General features: G+C 54.1%; 1 protein-coding gene across 1 annotated transcript; it reads right to left on the bottom strand.

Annotated features, from left to right (window-relative positions):
* Nucleotides 1–6379: 6379 nt before the first annotated feature.
* On the bottom strand, nt 6380–15522 carry DACT3 (dishevelled binding antagonist of beta catenin 3). The gene is made up of 4 exons (XM_058530998.1): nt 15270–15522; nt 10136–10232; nt 9843–9995; nt 6380–8913 (listed from the first exon to the last, which is right to left on the bottom strand). The coding sequence occupies exons 1-4, from the start codon at nt 15516–15518 to the stop codon at nt 7517–7519; spliced, it is 1896 nt and encodes a 631-aa protein (XP_058386981.1). The 5' UTR covers nt 15519–15522; the 3' UTR covers nt 6380–7516.
* Nucleotides 15523–16889: the final 1367 nt, after the last annotated feature.

Below are 16889 nucleotides of genomic sequence, written 5' to 3' on the forward strand. Positions count from 1 at the left end.
GACACACAGAGTCAGAGGCAGGGACCGAGAAACACAGACACCCAGAGACAGAGATAGACGCGGGCAGAGAGACAGACACGCAGACCCAGCCTTCCGCAGGGGACCTGTCGGCAGAGGCGCGTCCCAGGGGCGTGGCCGGGGGCGCGGGCCCGCGTTCGAAGGGGCGTGGTCCGGGGGCGGGGTTTATCAGGGGCGTGTCCAGGGGCGGGCTGTTAGGGGCGGGGCCTGGGTGCGGCGTGCCCCGAGGGGCGGGTCTTGGGGCTGGATCCCAACAAGGCCACCCGAGCCCGCTGCGGGGGGGGCGGAGGCTGAAGCACTGGGAAGAGGTGGAGGTGGGGGAGGAGCGTCTCTACCGCAGTCTGCCCATCCCAGTTCGGTTTTTACCGCCTGGACAGGGAAGGGAGACAGGCAGGGAGGGGACACCGGCCTGGGTCCTTAGTAGCGATTTGATAGGGGGGTATTGGACCCTGGCTCCCCTCCCCCGTCCATCGCAGGAGAATCAGGGCCAGGTGGGGGAGGGGAACCAGGCTCACATCTGGAAAGCATCAGGCGCGCCGGACGTGCCAGGGCCCGGGGCCCGGCTGCGGAAGGGGGTAGGGAAGCTGGGGCGCCCTCGTCCCCCCCCCCACCCAGCGGGGTCTGCCGGCGCCGGGGAGGGGCCTGGGCGTGCGCCGAGCCTGGGCGCCTCCTGCAGCTGGTTTCCATCAGCAGTTTTGGCCTGGGCGGCCCTCGAGGAGGAAACCCAGCCTAAGCGAGGGAAGACAGGGTGACGACCCAATCTCCCCTCCTCCTCCCCGACGGCAGCCGGAGGCTGGGAGGCGGGGGAGACGGATGGACGACACTGCCTGAACCCAGCGTAACCTCCATTTCTCTGCCGACCTGCGGGCCTCGGCCGTCTGTCCACCCTACGCATAACCTTAGTTTCCAGGTGTGCAGTCCTGCCCCGTGCTGCACAAGAATCGCCCCAGCCTGCTGACAACCTGGTAGTCAGTGGAAGTATTGTCCCCATTTTTTGGAGGGGGCAACTGGGACCCTGGATTCGGATTCAGTCCTGGCTTTAATTATTCAAGAAACGTGCAATGAACGCCAACTAATGCTAGGATCCGGCTCGAATACCCAATCCCTACTGAATAGTCCCACCTGGAATATTATACGGAAGCAACCTAAGTGTCCATCAGTGGATGAATGGATAAAGAAGATGTGATATATATATATGCCTGGTGGGTATCTTAAACTCAAGGCGTCCGAAACTGAGGTCCTGATTCCACCCACCGAACCCTCTCCTACCGCAGTCTTACCTGTCTCAGTTGATAGAGAATCTTCGGGTCATTCTTGACTCTCCTCCCTCTCTTGCACCCCAGAACTGATCTAGTAACAAATCCCATTAACTCCATCTTCAAAGTCTCTCCACAATCCAGTCGCTTCCTACCTCCTCTGCTCCAGCACTCCGGTCCAGCCACCACGCTCTCCTGCCTCACTGTTACAGTCACTCCTCACTGGGTTCCCAGCTTCTACCTCTGTCTCCTTCAGCCTGGTCCCCAGAGAGCAGCCAGAGGGACCCTGTTTGAAACAAAGTCCCCAAATAATAGCAAGTGTTGGTGAGGAGGTGGAGAAATCGGAACCCTCAAACACTGTTGGTGGGAATGTAAAATGGTGCAACCACTTCAGGAAGCAGTCTGGCAGTTCCCGAAAAGGTTAAACAGTTACCACGGGACCCAGTGATTCCACTCCTAAATGTCTACCTAAGAGAAATGAAAACATACGTCCACACAAAAACTTGTACATGAATGTCCACAGCAGCGTTATTCATAATAGCCTGAAAATGGAAACAACCCAAGTGTCCATCAACTCTTGAGTGGATAAACCAAATGTGGTAGATCCAAACAGTGGATTATCCTGTGGCAATAAAAAGAAGTGAAGTATGGACACAGGCTACAACGTGGATGAACTTTGAAAACATGATGCTAAGTGAAAAAAGTCAGTCACAAAAGACTACATATTCATGAGTCCATTTATATGTCCAGAATAGGCAAATCTATAGAGACCAAAGTAAATTAGTGGTTGCCAGGGGCAGGGGAGCTTGGAAGATGAAAGCTAAGGGGTGCAGAGTTTCTATTTGGGGTGGTGGAAATGTTCTGAAATTTCCTCTGCTGGTAGTTGCACAACTGGGTGACTATACTAAAAGCCATTGATAAGACAGCGATGAAAGAAATTGAAGGAGACACAAATAAATGGAAGATATTCTCTGCTCTTGGATTGGAAGAATTAATATTGTTAAAATGTCCATACTACCCAAAGCAATCTACAGATTCAATGCAATCCCAATCAAAATTCCAATGGCATTTTTCACAGAAATAGAACAAACAATCCCAAAATTTGTATGGAACCACAAAAGACCCTGAATAGCCAAAGCAATCTTGACAAAGAAGAACAAAGCTGGAGGCATCAAACTCCCTGATTTCAAACTATATTACAAAGCTATAGTCATCAAAACAGTATGGTACTGGCATAAAAACAGACACATAGATCAATGAAACAGAATAGAGGGCCCAGAAAAAAACCACACATCTATGGACAGCTAATCTTCAACAAAGAAGCCAAGAATACACAATGAGGAAAGGACTGTCCAATAACTGGTTTTGGGAAAACTGGACAGTCACATGCAAAAGAATGAAACTGGACCATTATCTTACACCATACACAAAAATCAACTCAAAATGGATTAAAGACTTGAATGTAAGCCCTGAAACCATAAAACTCCTAGAAGAAAACATAGGTGGTAAGCTCCTTGACATTGGTCTTGGCAATGATTTTTTTGGATTTGACACCAAAACAAAAGCAACAACAGCAAAACTAAACAAGTAGGGCTACATCCAACTAAAAGGCTTCTGCAGAGCAAAAGAAGCCATCAACAAAATGAAAGGCAACCTACTGACTGGGAGAAAATATTTGCAAATCATATATCTGATAAGGGATTAATATCCAAAACATATAAAGAATTCATACAACTCAATAGCAAAAGAACAAACAATCTGATTTAAAAAACGGGCAAAGGACCTGAATCGACATTTTTCCAAAGAAGACAGAGATAGCCAACAGGTACCTGAAAAGATGCTCAGCATCACTAGTCATCAGAGAAATGGAAATCAAAACCACAATGAGCTATCACCTCACACCTGTCAGAATGGCTATTCTTGAAAAGACAAGAGATAAGTGTTGGTGAGGATGTGGAAAAAAGGGAACCCTTGTGTACTGTTGGTGGGAATGTAAATTGGTGCAGCCACTATGGAAAACGGTATGGAGGTTCCTCAAAAAATGAGAAATAGAACTACCATATGATCCAGCAATTCCACTCTTGGGTATTTATTGAAAGAAAACAAAAAGCACTAACTCAAAAAGATACACGCACCTCTATATGCATTGCAGCAGTATTTATAACAGCCAAGATATGGAAGCAAGCTAAGTGTCCATCAATGGATGAATGGATAAAGACGTGGTATATGTATACAATGGAATATTATTCAGCCATAAAAAGGAAGGAAATCTTGCCATTTGCGACAACACGGATGGACCTTGAGGGCATTCTGCTAAGTGAAATAAGTCAGATGGAGAAAGAAAAATACTGTATGATCTCACTTATATGTGGAATCTTAAAAAAAGGAAAAAAACCCGACCATAGACACAGAGAACAGATTGGTAGTTGCCAGACGCGGGGGATGGAGGATGGGCAAAATGCGTGTAGGCCATCAAAAGGTACAAACTTCCAGTTATAAAATAAATGTCATAGGGATGTAATATACGCCATAGTGACTGTAGTTAATAATTTTGTTACTGTATTGCATATTTGAAAGTTGCTGAGAAAGTAGATCTTAAAAATTCTCATCACAAGAAAAAAAATTTTTTTGAAAAAAAGGCATTGAACTCTATACTATTTTATATGAATGAATTTTATGGTACGTGAATTATATCTTAATAGAGCTGTAACCCCCTCCCCCCCCCAAAAAAAACCTAAGTCCCTCTTCTGCTCAGAATTCTCCCATGGATCCCACTTCCCTTGGAATAAAAATCAAAATCCCCCACCAGGGCCCCGCATGATGTGGTGGTCCCTACCATTTTCTGTCCTCACCCCTACTCCCCCCCTCACTCACTGCTCCAGACACGCTGGACTCCTAGTTATTTTGCCAAGAAACCAGGCACTGTTTTGGCCTCAGGGCCTTTGCACTGGCTGACCCCTCTGCCTGAGATGCTCTTCCCCAACCTATCCACAAGTCTCACTCCTTCAGGTCTCTGTGCAAATGCCACCTTCATAATTAGACCATCCCTGATCACTCTACTTGAAATCACAAACTCCCTGCTCCCTCATCCTACCCTATTCCCTCAGACCTCTGCTGTTTTTCCCCATTGTCCTTATCATCTTTAAAAAATTATGGAATTTATTTATTATGTCAACACCCCCACCCCCCAGCTCCATCCCTGTGACCAGTTCCTTGTGCATCCTTCTAGAGATAATCCATACGGCAAATACGCCATGTAGGGCAGTGGTTAAGAGCACAGACTCTCACGCAGCATGAACTGAGATTCTGGCTTTGCTACTTAACACCTTCAGGAAAGTTACTTAACCTCTCTGTACCTCAGTTTCTCCATCTGTAAAACTGGCGTAATAGCAGTATCTACCGCCCTCGAGGTTGTGGCGATTAAATGAGTCAATATATACAAAGTGCTGAGAATAGAGTCTGGCATTAACAAGTGCTCAATGAAGTGTCAGCTGTTGCTTTTTATGAATAAGCACTAAAATCTTAAAAAGGAAGGTCATCCATGTTTATTTCAACCATTTTGACCATGTGCGGCCTGTGCAGCCTCAGACGAGTCTCTTCCCCTGTCTGGCTTGTTTCCTCTTTTACGGAATGGAGATAGGGCACATATTCCCAAGGGCCTGACAAGCAATGGCTTTTCCAGGCAAATTTTTAAAAATAGCTTTTATTGTTACTCTAAAAGAAATACATGTTTATACACACACACACACACACAAGAATGGGAACTCCACAGGGCAGGGAACTTTTTTCTGGCTTGTTCCTCGCTGTTTCCCCAGTGAGTGCCTGACTGGGCACTAGAGACGCAGGTGAGCACAGTATTCCTGGTCCCTGCTCTCCCATGGGTGGACCCGCCATATAGACACAAAGTTCAAAGCAGCAACAAACACCCATTCTTCAGCCTGTGGAGTCGGTGGGGGTTTGAGTCCCCATCCTGCCTCCCTCTTGCTGTGTGACCAGGGCAAATGATGGCCCCTCTCTGAGCCTCTATTTACCCATCCATGAAATTAGTATAATTAATGGGCTTACCCAATAGAAAAAAGGGCAAAGGATGTGAACAGACAATTCACAGAAGAAATACAAGAGGGCCAATACGCAATGATGTCTCACCTCAAAGAAACAGGGAGGGAGACATGCTAATTAAAACAATTTTACCCCATAAGATTGGCAAAATGATTAATAGCAGCTGTTGTTTGGTGGAGGGGTGGGAAAATGGGCATCTCAGAATGTGCTGTTGGAAATGTCAATTGAGGGCAGTCTTAGTGGAAGGAAGGGTGGCAGCCTCAATTAAAAGTTTTTAAAAGGGCATACTTTAATGACCAAGCAATTCTATTTCTAGGAGTGGATCCTACAGAAATGCATACATCCAGACCAAAGAGGCACGGACCAGGACGTCACTACAGCCAAGTCCGTAACAGCAAAGGAACTGGAGAGCTGACAAGAGGGTTAGATGAAGGGAACCCCCACAATGGAAAATGTCATCTAAATTTAGATGAAATGGACAAATTCCTAGAAGGATACAACTCAGTAAAACTGACACAGGAAGAAACAGAAAAGCTAAGTAGTACTATAACCATCAACGAAATTCAATTCTTGGGGCCGGCCTGGGGGCATAGTGGTTAAGTTCATGGGTTCTGCTTTGGCAGCCCAGGGTTCACCGGTTCAGATCCTCGGCGAGGACCTACTCACCACTCATCAAGCCATGCTGAGGCGGTGTCCCACATAGAAGAGCTACAACTCTACAACTATGCTACACAACTGTGTACTGGGGCTTGGGGGAGAAAAAAGAAAAAAAGAGGAAGATTGGCAACAGATGTTAGCGCAGAGCCAATCTTCCTCAAAAAGAAAAAGTTCAATCTTAATGAAAATCCCTCCCATAAAGAAATCTCCAGGCACAGATGACTTAACCAAAAAAAAAAAGATAATGTATACATAGTTCAATTTATGTAAATATATAGTTTGGCATATATAACTATATGTATACGCATATATTATTTATATAGTTACTTAGATTCATATATGTATGCAAACACATACAGAAAAATATGTGAGGATGCACATCAAGCTGATCGTGACTTCTGAGAGAGGGGATTGGGGGCTGTCTACCTATATTGTCTCCGTTTTCATAAAACCATATTTATGACCAAACAAAGCTCAATCAAAGGTCAGATTCACTGAAGTAAAATAGCCAATGGTAGGAAAATGATGTTGAGACCCACCCTGGGATCTGCCATCTGGGTCTGGACACTGCCATATCCAAAGCAAACAGTAGTTGCTCAATAAATGTTAGTCCAAAGGAAAAGCATTTCTCTCATTTTAAAACAGAAGGAGAATCCACCACGTATGTCATTGTGCATTTATTTACAAAGAGGTTAGAGAAACACAGAGAATCTGGCCCCCCTGTGCGCCGGGGAGTCACCATCGTCATAATAAATACAGTAATTTAAAAAAAGAAAAATATATACTGGATTGGAACAGTTGAGGGTCATCCTGAGTTCCCCCACTCCCTCCCATGGGGTGGGGGGCACGAGATAGAAGCCATCTTCCTTCCCCTCTTCTACCTCCCAATCCACCATAATTGTCCAGGGATAGAGGTAAAAGAGTCTTTCTTTCCAGGTGTTACCAACTCCTACTTGACCCTCAAAACCCCAAAGTCAGTGCTCCTTCCCTTCCCAGGGCACTCTGCAGGCACCATCTGGGTCAGACACAGTCTCCAACCCGGGTGCCAAGGGGATATCCTAGGGGTCCAGGGACATGGAGGGGGGCACTTTGTGAATGAGAGGAGGGCCATATCTGAGCATGGGAAGGAGGAATAAGAGGGCTCAGCGAGAGAAGTGAAGGGGAACAAACAGACTAAGTGTCTAAACTAAAATGGGGAAATTCAAACTGAATTACCCCTTCTGCATACCATAGTACACCCATAGTACAGATGAGGAAACTGAGCCCTAGAGAGAGGGAACTTTCTTGCCCACGGGCTGCAGAGCCAGCAAGCTGAACTGGGTCAGACAGGGCTCCTCCCCCATTCCTCCCTATGGTGGAGGGGGAGCCTTTTCAACCAAGACTGCAGTGGACGCGGGCAGTGCGCGAGGGTCTTTGGAAGCAGAGAAAATGGTGGTCTTTGGAAGGGAGGTGTGGAAGGGCCAGTGATTGGGAGTGTGGCGGTGGTGCAGAGGCTATGAAGGGGGAGCCCACGCAGACCCCCAAACTCACACTGTAGTCATGACCTTGAGAGAACCCGAACGGAAACGCAGGATCTTTTTCTTGAGCGCGTGGGAAGCCTTGATCTTCACAAAGACTTTGGCGGGGCCCGCGGGCGCCCCTCCACCCGCACCCCCGCCTGGCCCGGGGGCCGCGGTGGCCGCCACCAGCTGCTGCGGCCACACGAGGCCCCCGCTGCCGTCCGAGTCGCTAGAGGCGGAGCTGAAGGCGGGCGACTCCCCCTCGCTGGCGCTCGACTCACTCTCCCCGTAGCCGCCGCCGACGGCTGTGGGCCCCCGGCGTCCGAGGGGCCCCAGGCGCCCGGCCGAGCACTCGGAGTCGCTGCCCGCGCAGCCGTAGAGCAGACGGCGCCGCGGGGCGCACGGGGACGGGCCGGGGCCCGGGGCGCGGGCCGCGGGGGCGCGGGGGCGGCCGCGGCGCCCGTCGGCAGCGTCGATCTCGGCGGTGGAGCGCCAGCGGCGGCAGGACCCCGCGGCCTGGGCCGCGAGCGTGGGCGCCGGGCCGCGGCGGGGCCTCGGCGGCCGCGGCTCCTCCCGTTCCGCAGTGGGGTACTTGGGGGGCCCCGGAGGAACGGCGGCGGCGGCGCGGCCCAACAGGCTGGTCTCGGACTGGGAGCGCGCGGCCTTGCGAGCCCTCGGAGAGCCCCGGCGGCCCGAGGCCTCGGTCATGCGTCCGCGGCGGCCCGCGGCCCGGGGGCGCTCCCGGGGTGGGGACTGCTCCACGCTGCGGCCCCGGGTCAGCGGTGGCGCTTTGCGGCGCGCCGCGCGGCCGGGGAGGCCGCGGGTGGCGGCCTGCGCGCCGGGGATGTACTGCGCCTTCACCAGGCGGCCCTCGGCCGGGCTGTCGGGGGGCGAGGGCGCAACGGGCGGCGCGGCCGGCTCCGGCGCCGCCTCCGACTCCCACGGCGAGGCCCAGCCGCGGCCCAAGGCGGCCGGGCTGGCGGAACGGCCCCCCGCGCGCTCCACCGGGGGCTCGGGCGCGGGCCGCGCGCCTCCGGGGGGCGGGGACGCGTCGGGCGGCCGCTGGCGCACGCTGTTCTGGCGCCGCGGGCCGCCGTCCGCGCCCCCGGGACTCGTCCGGGGCTGGCCCGCCCCCCGGCGGCGGCGCCTGCGCAGGAGCGCCGAGATGTAGCCGTCCAGGGGCCGCCCCGCGCCCGCTGCGTCCGGCGAGTCCGCGGGAGGGCGGGCGCAGGGCCGCGGGCTGCGCAGCGCCACGGCGTGCAGGGGGCTGGGCGTCAGGAAGGGCCCCGCGCGCGCCCGCCGCTCCGCCGAGGAGCAGGCCTCCGGGCCCGCCGAGCCCGCTGCCGTTGGGTAGGGCGCAGAGAAGGAGCGCGGCACGGCTGCCCGGGAGCCCACCGCTTCGGGAGCGCTGGGACTGGCGTCTCCTAGGGGAGGGAAGCAAAAAAAGGGAAGAGAGTGGAGAGGCCCTCAAAGCCCTTTCTCAGTGGGCCTAGGAGGGGCAGGTTGCCCCCATTCTCCCCTCCCATCAAAAACCCTGCTCTCATCCCTTCCCTCATATCAGGTTCATAATAAAATCGTCCTTGTGGCCTACAAGACCCTGCATGGTCTGCCCTGCCTCTGACCTCTATCCCTAACCCCTCTCCTCTATATTTATAGGTCTCCAGCCACGTGACCTCCTGGATGCACACCACACCAGTCACGCTCCAGCCTCAGGGCCTTTGCACTTGCTGTTCCCGCTGCCGGGACTGCTCTTCCCACAGGACATCTGTTTGGCCCACTCCCTCACTTACTTCAGGGCACCACTCAAACGTCACAGCCTCTGTGAGGCCCTCCCTGGCCATATATTCTAAAATTGCAATACCTCCCCAACTCAAAGGGACACACGCTAGTCCCCCTCCCTAATTTTCTTTTCAGCGTACGTGTAAACATCTAATGCCCTATGTATTTTACTTATTTATCTTGTATATTATCTGTTTCTCTCACTAGAATGTCGGCTGCATGAGGAAAAGGATTTTTTCGTCTCTGTATCCCTCACCCCAAGGATAGTGCTAGGGTGGCACAGAGTAGGTGCTCAGAAACTTACTTGTGTAAACGAATAACAGCAGTTTCTGTTTACTGAGTGGCCGCCATGTGCCAAGTCCAATGCCATAGGGCAGAGGCTCACTGAATACTCGAAATTAACAGATGGAGAAACAGAAGCCCAGAAAGAAGTGACAGGCTCAAAATCACAGGAAAAGGGAATGTCACAGCCAGAATTTGAATCCAGGTCGGTCTGACTCAGAAGCTTGTGCTCAAAACCGTGCTTATACTGTCTATTCCCTGGCTCTCAGGGCCCCAGCCCCACCCACCTTACCTAGAGACTTGGGCCTCTCACTGGCATAGATGCCCCGGGGTTCAGAGGGACCCAGGCGTCCATAGGAGCCAGAGCCGGAGAAGCCACTGTCCCCACAGAAGGTCGAGGGTGGTGAGTCGGGACCTCCCGTGGAGCTGGGGTCTTCGTAGAAGCCTGGATGCCAGGGAGAAGGGGAGAGACCATCAGGAGGGCCCGGTGGGGAGACCCAGGGGGAGGGGGAGCCTGAGAGATAGGGGACGGTGGGAAAGATTGGGGTGTCCCAGGCAGACCCCGCTCCCTCCACCCGTGCTCACCAGAGCTGCGCCCGCTGTCCTGTTCCAGGCCCCCAGACTCCAGGCTCAGGTCTCCCAGCTGCTGCCCCAGGTCCCAGATGAGCCCGGGCAAGGCCTCCTGCGGGCGTGGGGAGAGCAGGATGGTCAGAAGGCCCCCAGTTCTCCACCGACTGGTCCCCTATTTTAGGAGCTCATGGGCAGTTTCATTTGGACAACGAGGCTCTGATTTTGAAAGGTAAAAGCAGGACCTGAGTCCCAGGATCCCCCTCGAGATCTCTGTCCCTCATCTCATTAGCAAGTCCTTCTGGCTGTCTAACTCCAGTCCTTCATGCTGCAGCCGCCTCTTTCCCTCTTAGATGTGCTAAGCTTTGAAAGTCCCCATCCCTTCCCTCTTCCCTATCAGGTGTTCCCTCCATCTGTGCTCCTGACCCCTTAACCCCGATTAGAATGTCCCTCTTGGAGTCTAACTTCAGGTCTTCTTGCTGTAAGGGCAGTTCACTGCCAGAAGTTGGTGTCCAGAACCTGGCAGATTCCTTAGCCATTGGTCTGCCTTCTCCTAGTCCTTGCCCTTCCCTTCTCAGACACTCCCGTTTTCCCCCACTGCCCCTTATCTACCAGCAGAAAGTTCTTTCGCAAGTCTTCCTAAGTCCTTCCTGCTGCAGACTGACTCTTTCCCTCATGGATAAAATAAGCTGACCATGACTGATATAAGTCTTTGCTCCTCCCCTCAGAAAGAACCCCCCAAGCCTACTGGAAAGTGCTTCTGTGAGTCTAGCCTTAGTGGTACTGCAGCAACGAGCCCTAGCAGGTTCCTTTGCGCCAGGGACCACATCTTCCTCTTGCCCTTGTTCCAGAAGCCCCCACTGTCTGCCCACCGCTCCTCATCCCCATAAGAAATTTCTGTTGAGTCTACCGTGGATCATTCTAGCTGCAGGAAAAGACCACTTCTTATCAGGAATGAATAAATGAAGGTGAAACTCTTTTAGGGGGGCGACAGTGACTGGGGGTGGGTGTAGGGGCTGAAACAACACAGATGGGGTCTCCAAGACGTTAGGACGTGATCCCGTTTTGGAAAAACGGGGCCCGAGCCAGGAAGAGTCTCAGATGGGTCTTCTAGAGGCCAGAGGTGGCGGCAGCCTCGGCTGGCTGACGGTTGACCCTCAGACAAAAGCGGCTTGTCTGGCGGGCGGGAGGGAGGGGAGGAGGGAGGAGGGGCTGGGAGGGCAGGCGCCTAGCCCTGCCTATTTAGGGCAGAAAGACGGCCGGCTCCTCTGCAGACACCCCCCACCCCCAGCTTCCGACTCCTGCGGCTGCTCTCCCGGGCCTCGGCCTCCCCCCTCTCCCCCACAACAGAAGCCCCCATCTGGGCTTGTTTATGGGAGGAAAGTCAACAAATCATTGAGCTTTGGGCTCCTGCCCTGGGGTGTACAGAGATGCTCAGGGTGGCGTCATCTTGGAGCAGAACTCAGGAAAGCAGCCGACTTGTGCAGCATCAGGGGTGGCTAAAAAAAGTCACAGATGGCCTAGGTACCCCATGTCCTGTCCCCCACCGATGGCCCCCTTGCTCACTCTGCTCTAGCCACACTGGCCACGCGTGCTCCGAACTCGGTAGGACGCTTCCCCAGCATATCCTGGCTCACTCCCTGGCTTGATTCAGCTCTCTACTTCCCCGATCCCTTCTCTGAGCACTCTTTCCAAAATGCACCCCTGTCGTTCTGCACCCCTGTGCCCTTCTTCTTTTTCCTACATAGCAGTAATGACCTCCTGGCGTAAAACGATATATCAGGTTGACATCTGTTTATTGTCTCTCCCACTAGAATGTCAGCCCCGGGGGGGCGGGGGAAGGGGGCAGAGATTTTTCTGTCTTGTTCTCTGCTGCGCCCCGCTCTCCGTGCCCAGAACAGTGCCTGGCACAAAGTAGGTGTTCAGGAATGTCTGATGAAGGAATGAATGTATACAGCAGAATACTATACAGCTGTTAACGTGGAACGAGGCGATTTCTATATAGAACCAACCAACACCAAGCTACAGCATTGAGCGGAAAAAGAAACATGTATAAGGGTGAGTCGGAATTACCTGGAGGGTGTGTTAGAACCTAAATTTCCACCTTCAGAGCTTCTGATTCCAGCCTGGAGCCCAAGAATGTGCATTTCTAACAAGTTCCCGTGTGATGCTCCTGGTCCAGCGGGCTGCACTTTGAGAACCCCCGGCACAGTCTCTGGGACCTCACCCCAGAAACTGGAATTTGTAAAAAGCAAAGCAAAACTCTCCGTTTCTTGGAGTGTAAACTGTTTCTGGGAGTAGATGCACGGGCAAAGGTCTGGAGGGACTCATAGCAAGGTGACAATCAATGGTGGTGCTCTCAGGGGAAAGGGTCTGTTCTGGGGGCGGGGGGGTCAAGGGAGGGACGAGGGGACTGGATAGTAAAATGAAGTGTTTAAGGAGCCATTGCTCGGAGCCAAATTGCCAAGGTTCGAAGTCAGCTCTGCCACTTCCCAGCTGTGTGACCTTCAGCATGCTGCTTCACCTCCCTGGGCCTTGGTTGCCATATCTCCAACACGGGCGTCATCTGACTCCCTCTCTATGGGGTGGTTGTGAGGATTAAATGAGTTAGAACAGCAGTTCCTTTTAAGCACTTAATAAATGCTAGCTTTTCTTATTACATGAAAGCTGTGAATTTCTAACAAGGAAAATATAAAATCATGTTTTACTTGTGTAATTAAAAATAAACATAAAAGGATGGATTTTTTTTTTTTTTTTTTGGTAAGTTCTGCTGGTCTAATTTCAATTCTTCCACTGCAGGGAAGGCAGGAGTCAGGGGGCCAGAAAGGAGAGGCCTCCTCCCCCGAGCCTGGACCCCCCACACCCTCTCAGTCTACACCCCCCGCTATTTGTAAGTCTGACCTCATTCCTTCCAGCTGCAAAGGGATGAATCTTTAAAAGACCAGAAGGCCCTTGGCCTAAATCTGGCTCCCTGCCCGCCCACAGTGCCATGCCCCTCATCTCTTTTTTTGCAAGCGCTTCTGCCAGTGAGCCTGAGGCCGTCCAGTTCAGACAGGTTTCACATGAGTGTGGATAGGACCCCTCGAGACCCCTTTGCCCCAACTTTCCCAGACCTTTGTTCCTCCCCTCGCATGCCCCTAGTCTGTGTCCAATTCCCTTTATCTCTGTTAGGAAGTCCTTCTGCAAGTCTAACTTAAGTCCTTCTTGCTGAAAGGGAAACTTTTTCCTTGGTGGGAGAGAACAGGGCCCCCACCCCATCCAGGATTCTCGCCTCTCTTCTCTGACATACCCCTGGTGTTTACCCGCATCCCCATCATTTCTGTTAGAAACTAATCAAGTCTGGCTTCCGTCTTTCTTGCTTCAAAGGGAGTAGTGTATTCCTGGGTGGGAGGCGGGAGGGGTAAGCATCATAAGAGGCTCAGAGATCAGAGGAGGCCCCTACCCCCTCTTCAGAAGGACCCAGGAACCCCCAGCACCAGAGGAGTTTATATTTAGCGCTTTTGCGCTCCTCCCTCCGTGCCGCTGTCTCCCTCCCGCTGCCTGCCACCGCCCCCTCCCTGACGCTGGGACGGAGTTTGCCTGGAGACTGTGGGGGGAAGACGCCTCTCCACTACCACCTCCTGGGGAAGGGGAACTGAGGAATGGGCGGGGAGACAGAGGGGCAGAGAAGGGGGAGACTGAGGGCAGAAATTGGGAAGCTGAGGGGTGAAGAGAAGGGGAGACTGAGGCAGAGAGAGGGAGGGACTGAGGGACAGGGAGGAAGGACACAGCATGCCCATCCCCATGCCGTCTCCCTCTCCTAGAGGTGGGAGGCGCGTCCCCAAGCCCAACCAGCTTGGGGGTGGGGGGGAGCTGGTGGAGGCCCCCACAATGCGTCTCTAACTTTGGGAGGGGGTGGGGCCTCCCACAGCTGTTTCTGTTTCCAGAGAAGAATGTGGAGGGTCCCACTCCCGGCCGGGGGAGGGGCTGGGCGTGCAGCCCCGGAGTCTGGCTTCAGTCCCCCTCCCCACTCCGCATCTGGGGAGGGGGCAGTCGGGGTCAGCGGCAAGGAGAGCCCCCTCCCCCGCTACCTCGGCTCAGGTTTCCCCAAACGGGAAGCTCTGACCACACACAGGCTTGGGGATGGGATCTGCAAGCGGGAGTCAGGGTCTGGGGCCTGGCGGACTGGGGGGAGGGGAAGAGAGAGATGGAGACAGGGACGTGGGACGTCGGAAGAGAGAGGGGTGCAGAAATACAAGAAGGGAAGACCAGAGAGACAGAGATAGAGAGACAGAGATAGAGAGACAGGGTTAAGAAAGAGAAGCACACAGAAAGTCACAGAGCTGTGGTGGTAGGGAGCGAGGGTGCGAGAAACCCAGGAGGAGGTCTGGAGACTCAAGGAATGACAGAGAGAGGGAGAGAGGGATGGTGCTCCTTAAGTCATTCTGGAGACCTCTGCCTCGTCTTCCACCATTCGAGCACCCAGGGAGTCCAGTAGTCAGATCCCGTGCTCCCTCTACCTGCCTCCTCTTGGCTGGGACCAGGTAGGAAAGAAGAGATGGTGTCACCAGAGGGTCAAAAGCCCTGTGAGATCCTTAGAGACTGTGAGCTTCCTCTCAGCGATGATCCCTCCCTCAAAAGGCCCTAAGATCCCCTCCCCCCACCCCGCCCCCTCTGGAGATCTCCAAGCACACCAGGACTTGAGGAAGATGGAACCCTGGTAGCAGGGGGCCCGGAGGGGGGCATGCTTAGATCTTGGCTGTGTGACCTTGGGTGAGTCGCTTGCCTTCTCTAAGCCTCAGTTTCTTTCTCTGTGAAACGGGGACTATCACCCCTTGTCTCCCAAGATGCAAGACAACGCCTGCCAAATACTCGGCGCCGGGCTTAACACATACTTGGCGCCCAGAAGGATTTTCTTTGGGGAAGGGTTGTAGGGGATGGGGCCTGTGCATCTCACGAGGCTGCAGCAAAGGCGATGCGGTCCCCTCTTTCCCAGTTTGGGGGCGGGGAGGCCAGATCCCTCCCGCTGCCCAGACTCCGGGGTCTCCAGCCCCACCCCCTGTCCTTTCCCCCTCTTCCCTCCCCCACTGGGACGGGTGTCTGAGCATCCAACCGAGACAGACAGACAGACACAGACGGGGGCGGAGGGATGGACGGACAGGCGACCCCTCACCAGCTGCTCCTCCAGGGCCGCTGCAGCCCGCCGCGCCGCCGCCGCATCTTCGTCCTCGTCGGCGTCCTCCTCGTCCTCGGCCTCGGCGCCCCCCACTCCGGGCTGGGCCAGCCGCAGCGCCTGCTGCACGCGGTACTCCTGCCTCTCCCGGAGCCAGTGCAACTCGCAGAGCCCGGCCAGGCTGCCCTCCAGCCAGCCCCGCAGCCGGCCCCGCTCGGGGCTCACCGGGAACGAGAAGGCCCGGATCATGGCTGCGGCCCCCCGCCCCAGCCCGGCCGGGCCCCGCGGCCACCCCTCTGCCGGTCCCACCTCCCCGCCCCAACAGCCCGCCTGCCCGCCCGCCCGCCCGCTGGCCCGGCTGTCACCGTCTCATCTGCATAGGCGCCCGCCCATTGGGCTGCCCCTCCGCGCCTTATCTGCATGGCCACGCCCCCGGAGACAGAGCAACAGCCGCCTATTGGCGAGTACCCTCCCTCAAGAAGATGCTCGGCTGTGCGCCCGCTGCCCACAACGCGGCGCATGCTCGTAGCTGCCTACTCGCTCCGCTCTGGGCGGCTTCGCCACGCCCTCTCCATTCGCCTGCCTTTGGGCCGTGGCCACGCCCCCCACAGTGGAAACAAGCCCGCTGGTTCCGCCCCCTTGCGGGCGAACTCCGGCTACCATTGGACTGTCCACGGGGAGCGGAAGGGGTGAGCCATAAATAGAGAATGGGTCCACGTGACCGTTTGGCAGCTGCGGTTCTCCCCCCATCCTTCACGACCCTCGCTTCTGAGGCTGCGCAGGGGGCGGAAGGGGTTAGAGTAGAGCCCTGATTTTGCCTCCTCTTCCACGAAGTCTTCCCAGCACTCAGCTGTAAAACTGGAGGTCCAAGCCAGCTAAGACCGACATCCTCCTATAAAATTATGCTTCTGAGCGGGGCCAGCTTCACGGGCGTGCAACCGGCTTAGCAGGACCCCGCACTTGGTTTAATGATCTGCTGTTACTGTCTTGAAATTCTTATATTTTGAACAAGGGGCCCCACATTTTCATTTTGCACTGGGTCCCACAAATTCTGTAGCCAGTTTTGCTTCTAAGAGTATAAGATCGGTTACATCCCAAATTCTGGAATTATAAGACCCTGGATGGAAGATTCTGTGATTCGACCAGAACGGAATCTAAGCGTCTTTTGTCTCCCAGATGCTGCGAGGCTTGGCGCTCACCATTCTAGAGTCCAGGGGCCTTTGTTTTACGTTCTAAGAGGCTTTGTTCTCAGCCTTCTAAGATGCTCTGTTCTCAACGTTCTGTGGTCCTAAGAGTCTGAGCCTGACATTCGTTTCCAAGGTTCCCTCCTCCCTTCCCTGGCTCCGCGAGCAGAGCTGGCGCCCCCTCAGGCGGCCAGCCTGTGTCACTACGTCGAGTGTGCGTCCCTACAACCTTCAAGGAGCTCCAATCTAGCTCCTTCTTCATCTAGCTCCAAGATTCATACCCATTTCTCAGACAGATCTTGACTCTCTAAAAGCCAGGGCCCAGAACATCATGTGAGAACCTCCCTATTTTATGACCTCCTGTGCACCAGGCGACCTTCTGGTCATAAGCTGGAGAGGCAATGGCAGTGATGGAGCAAAGACTCTGGAACCAGAC

This window comes from Diceros bicornis, chromosome 34 (genome assembly GCF_020826845.1).
Source record: "Diceros bicornis minor isolate mBicDic1 chromosome 34, mDicBic1.mat.cur, whole genome shotgun sequence".
NCBI classification, from domain to species: Eukaryota; Metazoa; Chordata; class Mammalia; order Perissodactyla; family Rhinocerotidae; genus Diceros; species Diceros bicornis.

Coding starts and splice junctions, on each gene's coding strand:
- DACT3 (XM_058530998.1), bottom strand. CDS start 15,518: ATGATCCGGGCCTTCTCGTTCCCGGTGAGCCCCGAGCGGGGCCGGCTG. Junction 10,233..15,269: donor CGGCCCTGGAGGAGCAGCTG/GTGAGGGGTCGC, acceptor CCACGCCCGCAG/GAGGCCTTGCCCGGGCTCAT. Junction 8,914..9,842: donor TGAGAGGCCCAAGTCTCTAG/GTAAGGTGGGTG, acceptor TCCCTCCCCTAG/GAGACGCCAGTCCCAGCGCT.